At 38.6% G+C, this 12,876-nt stretch overlaps 1 protein-coding gene across 2 annotated transcripts in view; it reads right to left on the bottom strand.

The window, feature by feature from the left end:
* Positions 1-12,876, bottom strand: part of trim62.1 (tripartite motif containing 62, tandem duplicate 1) — a 46,742-nt gene that overhangs the window by 4,243 nt on the left and 29,623 nt on the right. For both annotated transcript variants that reach the window (XM_081607034.1, XM_081607035.1), the window contains exons 3-5: positions 9,921-10,016; positions 6,726-6,982; positions 3,305-3,420 (exon numbers count right to left, since the gene is read on the bottom strand). In XM_081607034.1, the coding sequence (XP_081463160.1) occupies positions 3,305-3,420; positions 6,726-6,982; positions 9,921-10,016 (469 nt within the window). The remainder of the gene's footprint in view (positions 1-3,304; positions 3,421-6,725; positions 6,983-9,920; positions 10,017-12,876) is intronic.

Raw genomic sequence — 12,876 nt, 5'->3', positions numbered from 1 at the left:
TGGTGGTTTGTTAGGTCTCGCACAGTTTCAGATCATTTTCAATGAATAAATCTCCATGTAAAACGTAATTTAATGAAAACAATTTATAGACGAAGACCATTTTCTCAGGCCCAAGTTTGGTGTTCCAGATGTAACTCATTCACTCTTTGGCTGCGTTCTCAGCTGCTCTGTAGTCAGTTTACAACTCGTCTAGTGTTAGCATTAACTTTATGAATTGGATAAAGGCTCCAATGTTATTTGAAGTCATGCCAATTCAGAGCCCACTGGTAGAGCTGCTGAGAAACTTTACAAATCAGGTGAGGCAACAGCCTGAAATATTCCTGCTGATTAAAATGATCAGGAATGAGAAACAAACCACAACGTTTCACAACCGCTGCCTCCGTGTGACCACCGCCACGCATCTGTTTTATCTTTAACCACTGGTCTTCAAAGAAAAGTGTCCTGCAGGACAGCTCCGTTTCTGCTACATCAACCCACGCCGGGAGTGTAAACAACACACAGAGACAGTAATTACAGAGAAAGGAGGAGCAGTTTCAGTTCACAGCTCCGTGGGATGTCTAATTCTCTGTGCAGTTATGCGTTTTAGGAGGGTTTGCACCCAGTGGAGCCTCTTTCAAGCACGTCTTTCCAGATGTAGAGCAGCTCAGAGCTCCACCAGGGCTGTGACAATACATCCAGCTTAACATACGAGATTAAATTAGCTTCTTCAATTAAAGCAAAAGCTTTCACAAATCACAAAATGGGTTCCAAAAACTCCTTATGTATAGAACAGTTCAGAGTAAAAACAGAATAGCAAACATTTTCACCACAAAGATTCACAAAGCTCATCTGAGAATCGAATACAAGAGGACAAATATTTAGTGAACGCACTCAAAATATTGTTTAAGATTTTACAATTTAAATCTCCGATTGCAAAAAACAACCCAAAGCAGAAGGATGACAAACAGCACAGCTAGCACACGCAGGGAGTCAACAGCAAGGCCAATGTAGGCGTAGTTTATAATTAGATTAAGTATACAAGATAAGAAAATTAAAATTTTAACATTTTAGATTCAGATTCATGTCCCAAATGAGCAATTAATGTTACAGCAAGTACAAACAACTGACGAGTAAGTGCAGCATTATTTTTCTCCGTGTCTGAGCCAAATGGAGAGAATATTTGCTTGTAGATTTTGTTTTTCTCCACTTCTTAAATCTGCAGTATGAAACTTTTATAAAAAAATATCTTTTTACATTTTAATTAAAACTGTCACTACATGCAGATTTATGTGAATACTTCTTTCAGCTCCTTTTAATTCATGATATCATTTAGTTGTTTCATGAACTATTCATATTTATTGAGTGAATGAAATAAGAGAAATGATCTGAATTATATTTAAAACATCTCAATTCAGCGCCTCCATATCACTATGTGACAGGAGTTTAACTTTTAGGTTCATAACTACAAATATGGCTCTTTTACTTCCTTACATTAATCATCTTTAGGGTGGTGATACATCTTTTATTTTTTGAAAACTGTTCTGCAATTACGTCGGCAAGGATAGATGGAGGTGAATTTTGTGGCAAACTGCCAGCAGACAGGGCAACTTGTTCACTGGTCAATGACAACTCAAGTGTTTGTTGCAATCATTAAAGATTCATAGCCTGAGCGCCTGCTGGGGTCAAATGAAGAAACGGAGGAGATTGGAGCTGTCCTGCTAAACATAAGTGGGGTTTAAAACCAGCTCCGGGTCCGCTCCTGCTTTCCGAACAGTGAATTTTGGAGCTGATGGGCGGAATGTCTTTGTTGACGCTCTGGCAACTGCTGCTGATGGATCGCAACCGATTGTTCCATTTAGCAGCCAGTCAAGTGAGGCCAAGAAACTGTCTGGCCTCCCCGCGGGCAGAGAACTGATTGAGAGAGCAAAACAACATTATAAAATCCTCAGTGCGTTTGTTGAGTTATCTGCTGCGAGTGGGAGAGACGGCTGCGAGAAGAAGTCCTGCTCCTTCAGGACCTTCAAACACTGAAATGCATCACAATTTCTCACCTGAGAAGGAGCCGCAGGCTGTGCAAAACACATTTTGACTTTATCAAAGCACTCCGCTTTGATAAAGCTAGACTTCAATACTTTTGAATGGGAGAATAGAAGTCTAGCGTATTTTGACTTCACAATTTTATTTCACTCTGGAAATTTATTTAAATCCTCTCCCGCTGCAGATCTCCCTGTAGCTTTTCAATTAGAAACGGGTCTGGGCTCAGGGTGAGGCATTCAGAGCGACGATCTGCCGCTGAAGCCCTTCAATTTTTCATTTGGATGTACGCTGCGGCTCGTTGAGCTCAAAGGCAAAATCTGTCTTCATCTGCAGCTTCGAAATGCAGCCCCAAGCAACATTATCCATTATCTTATTACCACAACATCTGTGCGGTGTTGTTTTTCTGCTCCAAATAGTTTACAGAATTATAACCTGAAAAATAAAACGCGGTTGCTTCAGACAATAGCAAATGTTTCCAAGTCATCATTGTACACTGGGTATATAATTTTTGGAACTTGCAGCTTTAATTAAAAGTTAAGTTGTTAGGTGAAAGTCTCAGTGGCCCAGAAACACGAGCGAAAAACAAAAAAACGCATCACATTCTGGGAAAAGACGTTTCCACTTTGCATTTGATTTTTTATATTGCTATTTATACGACCACAGGAATCTTGGCTGTCCTCCTGTACAGTTTTCTCTATATATCAGTCTTTGTAAAAATGTCTGGTAAAAACCACAGCGGCTGCTTCACTAGCAGGAAAATTTCCCCTTATTGCTGGTAGAAGTAAAAACTGCCAACAAGTATCGACCTTAAACTGGTCGATTCTGAGTGCAGCCACCTCTACAGTTACAAAGAAATACACATTTTTCATATTTTTTTTGCAGAACACAGAAATATTGAGAAAATATTTTTATAAATCACTTTTTATAATACTGACAACAAAAACATAAAACTGAAAGGTAATTTTCCTTAATAAAAGATGGAAATTTCCCTCCTGGTTGCTCAAGGATGATTAAATGCAACAGGAAGTTTATAATTTATTAACAAGCAGCATCTTGTTTGTTTAATCTCAAAGCTTATCTAGCAAAATGGGATGGCCAGCATGTGAGCGACCCCAATAAAGCTGCTTTAGCTTTAAAAACAAACAGCTAAACATTTAAATCAGAGCACGTTTCCACATATTTACTGAAGGATATAATATTGATCCGTTTGTCTAACGAAGCAGCAAACACACAAACAGTCAGACAACCTTTAAGCCTGACAGCTGTAGTTTGTGCAGCGCTCCCTTACCTGGTGAAATGTCTTGGAAGAGCGATTTCCAGATTGTGTACTGCAGGGGCCCCATGTACTTGGACGTTGGGAAGTCCTCATAAGTCAGATTGGTCTCGTGTATCTTCCCTTTAACCCTGAAAAACAGACCAACAACAGTCTGAGCTGACGCTGTCATTTGTAATTTAATATCGACTCGTGTTGTGCAGCTCCAACTTTCAATGCTTGATGAATTTCTTTTCATTTATGCTTTTTGAAATCTTCCATTAGCTGGTAAACAGCATCAGTAATCACGAGCTGAAAGGATGAAGCTGGCAGAACGGGCGCGGGGTTGCGCTGTGCAAAAAGAAAAAAACTTTGTATGAACCTTCATGTGAAGGAGAGTAAGCTACTCTACATGCTGACACATTTCCGCTCACCTGGGACACATCCTAGTCCAAGAAACAGGCTGTAAATAATTAATGACTCCGCTTACTCCGGCTTCTCCCTTACCAAAATGTGCATCTTAACCTGCAGCCGTCCTGTTCTGCATTAATCCTCCTGCCAGAGCTGGTGTTGTCTTACAGAGCGACAGAAATAGAAACGGTCTAATCTATTGAAAATGGAGCCCAAAAAAAAGCAACAAAACCTCAAAACTGCTTAGAATAACCTGGAGAATTGAAACCAGTTTAAACGGTGAGAGCAAACAGCATGAATAAAGGTCAACAGTCCTGCTGTTTCCACACAATGATGCAATCTCCAACCTAAACATACGCGTTTTAATTTTAAGGCTTATATTTTAACAGATGCATTGTTCCTACAATATGTCCTCTTAAAAGCTCAACAGTTTTCCAAACTCAGTTTCAGAGATCGTCTTCAGCTGCATTTCATGATACTTTATTTGAGTCTGTTGTTTTTTTCCTTCCAGAAATAAACAAATTGTTGAAGCTGGTTCCAAAAGGCCTTTTGTCTTCTATGTGAACTTATAATCAAATAACACAAAAAAAAACAACAACAAAAAACTGTAAAAGCTGAACTTGAACTTAACACAGATCCTTGAAAATCACACTTTGAAGCCAGTAATAAATTTCTCAAAACTCAGAAAACGTAGACATCCTGATGCTTTGCTTTTAAAGCAATTTAAAAACCTTGGATTTGGTTTCAAACATACAATTAAAGTGATCTAAAGAACAAAGAGTAAAAAGTCATTTTATTATTTTAGAAGAGTTTTATTCAAAATCTAAAAGAAATGAATGATAAAAGAAAATCAAATTCTAATGTGTTAAACTGAAACTGGATTATAAAAAGCATATTTGTTTTCCAGAAATTCAGTTTTTTATCTAATGGAAGAAGAGAAAGTCTGGAAATTCAGCTATTTTCCGAACCACAATTTTAATTTTTTTCATACTTTTCCAGAACTGGAATATAATAAAATCACACTTCATACTTTCCAATCCAGTGAAAAGCCACTGAACTGGTTCTTATAGTATTTTTGTATTTGTCGTAAGTGTCCAGATTTTTCCCCAGTCAATAATGAATATCTGACGTCTCTCCATTTTCCTTTTCTGAGAAATGAATGAACCCCACACGGCGTTAACGCTCTCAGCACAGAGGACTTCATTTTATCAGAGACACTCAGCTGGACGTCAGACAGAACCATAAGAAGCATATTTGTAGTCAAACATGCCATCACTTTCTATCTCAGCAATGCAGATAGAAAGTGACGCAGTAAGAGCTTATTCTGAGATTTCCTAACTCTGATTGCCGTCTAGAATCCTGAAATTACAGATTCGACTTAAAGCTCGTACCTTTACTGAACTTCAGGGAAGTTCTTGGTGCATTTTTATGTTACAAATACAAATTTTTGAGGAATTTCAGGCAGACAATATTTACACAACAGAATAGAAAAATGATATAATTAATATAATCCATACTTTTCTGTATTTTTACAGACTGGGGAACATTTCTAAAAAAAAAAAAAAAAAAAAGAAGCCATTCCCACAATTTTTTTTTAATAGAAATTTGCCATTCACTGCCTGCTTTTTGCTCTTACACTATTTTATGCTTTAAGATATCAAACTGTTCCAGTAAATCCTCATCATCCACCTCCTGATTAGACATTACAGCTGGTTTAATTCGGCCCCAAAGCTCCATCTGTTCAGGGATTAGCTGGAGCTGTTGCTCAAATCTCTACTTTCTCCAACCGGTTGCACAACGCTACCCACACGTTCAACACATTTATATGTGCATTAGTTTTAAAAATGATAAATTTTTCAAACTGTCTGCCTTTATATCCACTTCTATTTTTTAATGGGTTATCTTGACCATATTTAATGTGAAGTTACTGATGTGCCAGTAGTTTTTCCAAAGATTTTTTTTACCAAGTCTTCTCATATTCGTATTTCTTCTGTCTGTGACTTTTACTTAATATTGGGGAGAACCGCAATTAAGCAAAAATAAGCTTAAGTTTGGAATAACCCGTCACCAGCTCTTCAATCCACTACTTCCTTCATTCTTTTAGAAAATGTTTAAAACTTAATTTCAAACGGTTGGTGATTTTGTTTGCTTCTTATAAACTTGTGTTGTATGTGACTTTCTTTCATTGGTTCTTCACCTCACCTCCACAGCTGCTTTTTATCCGTCTTTTGATTTTTGTACTGCAAATATTCTAATCTACTCTCAACACATTTTGAACTATTTTAACAAACCAATACTTTAGAAATCCAACTTTTTCAGGCTGAGGACGATTTAACCCATTTAACCAACCACAAACCACCTAACCTGAAATTGCCCCAAATGAACAAGTTTATTTGGGGCATTTTGAGTTACTTACATATTCTGAAAGTCTGGATTCTAAGCTTTCCAATGATGTCAAACGCATAGAAGTCAAAAGAACAAGTTGTTTTTACTACCAGTTGTTGTGTGCATGAATAAGATTTTCAGGTCTATCTGTAATTTAGAAGCAAAATAAAAAAAAATAGATTTTAGTTGCCGTGACAAACAAAAATCATCTTCTGCACCATTAAATATAAAATTGTCCACCAGTTTCTATCAGTTTTATTTATTTAATAGTTTTTAATTAAATAAAAATAATAGCTGTTGACATGTGAGCAGAGCATTATAAGTGAGCAAAGTAAAAAAAAAACAAATAACAGTTCTTATTTTACTGGAGACCGTTTAAAAGAATCGAATCGCTATTGAACTTCACATCAAAACTCTCAGCAGGTACGACTTGGCTTCCTCCAATTATATAATCCTGGCATTGTTTTTTTTCCATCTTAAGCTTTTATTAGCACAATCCTTTGCTAAGCTAATTGTAGCGTCACACTTTGAGCTCACATCACAGCAAACAAATGGTTGTTTATATGCAGTACCTCGCAGACCAATAGGGGGTGCCTGTGGACCTCCGGTGGTCCAGGGACCACAATTTGAGAAACACTGCTTCGGAGCAGATCACGCCCACCTCTCGGATGTGATGGCCACGCCCTCCAGGAAGTCGTGGCGGCCCGTCTCGCTGAGGCGCTCCTGCAGGATCTGGATGCCCTCCTTGACGTCGCGCAGCTGCTGACTGTAGCACTGGATCTTCTGCTCGATGTCGGCCAGCTTGCGGGCCGTGTCCATCTCCAGCTCCTCCAGCATGCTCTTCTGGCGCTCTCGGAGGAAGCGGTGAAGCCGCTCGAACGCATCGCCGATGGTTGCACGAAGACTCTTGGCTGAAGACTGAAAAAAAAAAAAAAAAAAAAAAAGAAGAAAAGCATTTCCTGGTTATAAAAGCTGAACCCATGTAATATGGTGAATGGATAAATGCAGGTCAAAGTGCTTAAGTGCAGATTTCCTGACCGCTGTTAGCTTGTATGTAGAGTTGAGGTCACAATGGCTGAACTTTAATTACACAAAAATCAATAAATCAAGGGTTTGCGCAGCACTCTAAACTCTGTTAATATTGCATAAACAGTAATTCATTGATTCAGCATGTAGATGTATTGATTTTGTGAAGCTCTCGGGAGCAATACGTGTACACAGCCATCTAACCTGAAAATAAGGAGTATTTCAGACGACTGTACAGAAGCAGAAGAAAAGGAACGAAAAATAAAAGGCAAACATGAACAGTCACTAAAGAGAAGCTGAGTGGGAGGACAGGTGGGCAGACAGAGGAGATGAATCCATTAAAAACCTCAGCAGGTTCAAGTAACAGAAGAATCCTAAGAGGAGAAACGTTTAAAAAAATAAGATGTGCATTTAAAGAAATGAGTGTTTGCATAGAACAGAAGGCCTGATTAAAATCAAACAAAGCTGCATACATGCAGGTAGGCCTGTAGCTGCAAGGAATAAATGAAATAATATATCAAATTAAAATGAGCTGCATGCTTGTTTGTTTTCATCTTGTTTCTTTCAACCAAAGAGGCTGGAGAACGAAAAGCTTCATTTCAGACTCCTTCCCTTCTCTTTTCATGGCTCAACACACACAGGAGGCGACGTCGTCCCTCTGCATTCGTTTCCTATGGAAACCGTCCAATGAGGCGACTGTCGCCTGCGCTCCTACAGTCAAACCAATGAAATTTGAGCATGTGAAATTTTGAGCTTGTTGTGACACAAGAAAGCTGAAAGTGAACCTGTGAGAGATGGTATATTGCATTTGATGTAAAACAGAAGCAACTAAAAAGACATCTGCATCTAAAATGTAATCATCTAATGCAGTTTTCCCAAACTGTAAAAAAACCCTACAACCAATGGACTGTCTCTGATGGTTCACAACCACTGAGGCGTTTAATCGACAAACTGTAAAAAGGCACAAAATGGTGCACAGCAAAACGGTTCGCTTCATCACACAAGAGATGTGAAAAAGGGACGGAGACTTCATAATCCATTTTATTTGTTTATTTGGATTATTAAAATGTCTTCCATTTCCAGTGTTAAATGTTCTTTAGAAATTAGTTTATTGATTTCTGAGACAGTATAGTTGCATTTTTATACCATCATAACATCAGTGGAAAATGGTCTTAAAATAACATGATCTTTTATCGCAATTCATCATCAGGCCAAAACATCGTGACTTGCCTACATACAACCACATCTCAATAGATCAGTCAAACTCTTATATTTTACAACTTCTACTCTAACTTTTTGAAAAACAGCAGCTGTATCTCTGAACTTTTAATTCCTCACACCCACCATTTCCTCCTTTCAAGCTGCAGACGTGATCCTGCTGGCCAGTGCAGACAGGTAATCTCTCACTTCCTGTGTGAGCTCGTTAGAACGACGATCCCTCGGCGAGCCAAAGATTTCCTACCTAGTTAAGAGTTTAACTGATAGTGTGGAGAAAGGGGAGGACGACTGCAGCGGAGCAGCTATCAGTCACACCGACATGTTTGTTGTTTTGGCCCAGCAGGCCGTGATGGCACTGAGTGGGTGGCTGCAGCCTTCAGAGACGTCAGGCTGAGTATTTTTCATCCAGTAAACCCCTGGTGAGGTTAGAGAAAATCTCAATTTACAGCACAAAACGGCAAAAAGAGTTGTGAAATAAAGGTAACGATTTGGAGCTAAAATCACCGACTTAAAGAAGAGCAGGAGGACAGCAGATGTAAAGTTTAAATTGCTTCTGGCGCGAGAACTCGCCCCTTCAACTCTGAACTAAATGAAGAGCAAAAGCCGAAAGTCATTTCGTTGTCAGCTACCTAAATGCATCAAAGATCAATGCTGTCAGTGTGGCCCACTTCCAGGAACAGCACTCTGTGCAAATGGATGTAAAGCTAATGAGATCAGCTCATTTCCAGTGAGCTAAACGACCTATATCTGACGGCCGGAGAAAGTCGATAAAACGGAGAAGACCAGGACAAGAAGGCGAGCGATGCAGAAACGTCATGCAGCGGCTTTAACAAAAATGTTTGGGGGAAGTAAAAACTCTAAGCTCCTCTTTGGAAATCAGACATGAGCCTCCAGTGAATCCAACTCAAGGGTTTGTTGTGATGGGACAGAAAGATGAGTGTAAGGATGTGTGAGGTGGTGAGCAAATATTAACTTATTAACACAATGACTGGAGATTAAAAAGCTACTGAAACCAGGTCATGTTAGAAATCACCTGGCAATCCAAAGCACCGGGGAAGTGAGATAATCAGTGACCAAACACTCCACACCTACTTAATAAACGATCCATTTCCTACATATGAGCAGATTGAAAACTGGGTTTTGGCGTTTCACCTGCAGGATTTGATCTGAGCTGGATTCTCTTATTTTGAAAGGCTGCGTTCTGGTACTTGTTTGTTTGGATCTGGTAAATCTCAAGCCTTCTAATTATAAAGTTATTAACAGGTTTGACTCAACAAAACCTACACTGGGCAAGTGATGTCTAAATAATTACATAAAACATTAACTTTAAACATAACAAGCATTCGGAGCGTCTTAATATGACATAAGATCTGAACCTTCAAGTAAGAAAATAAACCGCAGCACCTAAAAGTCCAAAATCAAGGGCTTTTTTAATAAAACAAAAATACAACAACCCCATATCGACGATAAATACAGCTTCTCTGGGCCTTCAGATATCAGTAATTTGGAGCTGCTGAGTTTACACACTGCAGAGAAAGCGGCAGTGATCTCAACAGTTGAAGTCTCTGTGTGAGAAATGACATTTGTGTTTAAAGGGAAATGCTTACTGTACCTTGGTCTCCGTGAGCTGTCTCCGCAGGAGATGGAGGGCCTCAGAGTGTCCCTTCTCGCTGTCCTGCAGCGAAGCCAGCTGCTCCTTCATCTCCCTCTGCAGCACAAAACAACAGACCATCAATACATGACCAGAAATGTGTCAGAGCAGCAGATCCCCCAACGCATCCAAACATGTTTTGTGGTAATTTTAAAGCACTCGACTTTTACTTTGAGCTGAAAGATTATAGCTACTCTGAAATAACAGTGGGGAGACATTTCCTCCCAAATCCTGTTGTGTTAAGATAAAATTATATTACTTGTTACAGCTCCGTTTGATCGGATATGAGGCGGCAGAGATTTAATCCTCAACTCCCAAACAAATAAGCCAGATGGAGAGAGAGATATGAAAGAGAATATGAAATCTCTGGAGATTTCAGGCTGTTGTCAGAGAAAACTGGGTCTCATCCCAAGTCAGCAGGCAAAAGCTTCAGCAACCTCCACCTCCAAGTCTGCCTGAGGCAAGAGACAGGTGCCGAGATTAAAGAGAGTAACAGAGATTAAACCCCAAAATGTCTACGGACCGAGGCCTGCATGCACTGCCGCTAATAAACAATGGCTACAACGAGAGATTACTGAGCAGAACCTAAAAATCACTTCAAAGAAAATTCATTTGGAGTCCAGAATTCATAATTACTTTATAATGAGATGTTTTGCAGAATTAAAAAGAAAACATGGTTTAAGTCCTGAATGGAAATATGAAGAAAGCCGTAAAAAGAAAGATGAATCAAAACAGGCTGCTTTTGAAATTAAAAATTATTTTCACTACGTTTAATTTTTTATGAATGAAGTCCGAGGTGAAACAAAGCAAAAACTTCAAGAAAGGAGATAAGACATGAGTAAAATCCACAAACCAGAAGCAGGTAGAAAACCCTCAACATCTTATTTGAATTTTTATTAATCCAATAAAAACTAATTTATGTTGATCATTTGATTTGATTTAGGTGGAAAAAACTTAACGTGACAAAGTTGGATGTAGGTCACATATAAGCAAAAATAAATTAAAATAAACCCTGAATTTGGGTCGCATTGCTGTGTGAAAAGCACAGCAAAGGAAGATTTTTTTTCTCCTGTATCGTTTTGATGAATTTGTAAATTTAATTTGTTTTGTTCTGTTTGAGGCGCTGGTATAACCGGATGGTTGGAGGCAGAAGAGGAGGATTGCTTTGGATGTCATTCTTGCAAGAACCGTCACTATAAGGTGAGGGTAACAATGAGGGACATATAAAGTGAAATGAGATTTGACCTAAGAGTCACTTCTGAACAAAGGCACAAAAACAAAAAAAAAATCCAGCTGAACACTCAGTGAAAAACTGGAATAAATGCAAGAAAAGATCTTTGATGGAAGACGATACGCAGAGGTTCCATCAAAATAAGATTTTTAAATAAATCCCTGCAAAATTTAAATAGGTGTAAATGTAGATTTGTGGAAGTGAATCCAGGTTTCTTTCAGAACAGAAACGAGGAAACCGTGTGTTGGTGCAGAGAGGAAGGAGCGTGACTCTCCATGTTAATGACAGGAGTGCGGCAGGCTCAGTGGGCTCGCCGTCTCATCGCTGCACATTTGTCTGCAGCCGTTCGTCGGCTGCTGAGGTAGAGTGGGAGTGACAGACTGGCAGAGAAAACATGCTGCTCCGCTCCTGGCTGGCTGACTGATCAGGGAAGGGCAACTTTGACCTCAAGTGAGGTCACACAGGCAGACGCAGCAGCAAGAACTCGTCAATAGACGGCTTTTAAGTTAGATATGGATTTACTATTTCATTACAATATCTTGTGGTATTTTTGCGATAATAAAGGTGACGATAAGTAGTATTTGCTACCTTTTTTGTTTAGGTAAATGTATGAATGTGACTACATGACACAGAAACGATGGCCCCTACAAACGCAAATACTGCTCTTGAAAAACATTTCCATTTATAATGCACTTCTTTAGGGTTATTTGCATCACTAAGATTATGCATGAACTATATTTAATTATATTCGTACATTTATTGATAAATCAGTGGAGAAAAACAAAAGTAAAACATTAACAATACACACAATATAGGGCTGGATAATGAACCAATAAAATCACAACAGACATGTTATTAATATCAATAGCTAATACTTGTGATAATATCCAATATTAAAAATAAAGAATATTCACTGAACCGCACAGCATTCTGGGGGATGTAGGAAAGGCTTCAGCTCATCAACCTCTCACAGCCATCCAAGCTAGGTTGGTGGAATTAACTGACTCACTCGCTCTTTGGTTGCCTAGCAACTCACTCATTCTTTGGTTACCTAGCAACAGCCTGTTGAGTAACTTTGGTAGCAGTTTAAGGTTTCACCACTGCTGCCTCATGACTGCTAAAAAGTGAAAACTGTAGATAAAACAAGATCAAGCCACCAGTTTCAGATATTTAAAACAAGAAACTACCAGAAATTAATAACTATCAATAAACTGATATGAAATACTTACATTGTAAATACAAGTTTCATCGCCCAGCCCTACAATAATATATAGACAGCTTTTTAATCATTAATTGGAATTTAAGAAATCATGGTAAAAGATAAACATGATAAATGCTCAACTCTATTTTAGCCCTCTCCTCCTCAAAATAAGACGTACAGTTTGAACATTTCTCTCCATTATGCTAATGACAGATAGCACTTAAAAATAAACTTTTATTGGTAGTGTGTGTCCGGATTTAAAAAGGCAAAGGAAGCTTTTATAAGGAGTAAAAATGAACCTTGGTGGTGCCATTATCCCCTCTAAAGCCCTAAACCTCATGTATAACACGCAATTACATAATCCTATAATCTTCCTGGAAGCAAAACACATCCTTCATATGGAGATTTTACTGGAATGACATTTCTAGCAAAGTAAAAAGCGACACTTTGTCAGAATGCACAAGAAAATATCTTGAAAATACAGA

This window comes from Poecilia reticulata, chromosome 5 (assembly GCF_904066995.2).
Source record: "Poecilia reticulata chromosome 5, P_reticulata-male-v2, whole genome shotgun sequence".
Classification (NCBI taxonomy): Eukaryota; Metazoa; Chordata; class Actinopteri; order Cyprinodontiformes; family Poeciliidae; genus Poecilia; species Poecilia reticulata.
The sequence above is the reverse complement of the archived record's forward strand: the minus strand, read 5'-3'. Positions and strand labels throughout refer to the sequence as shown.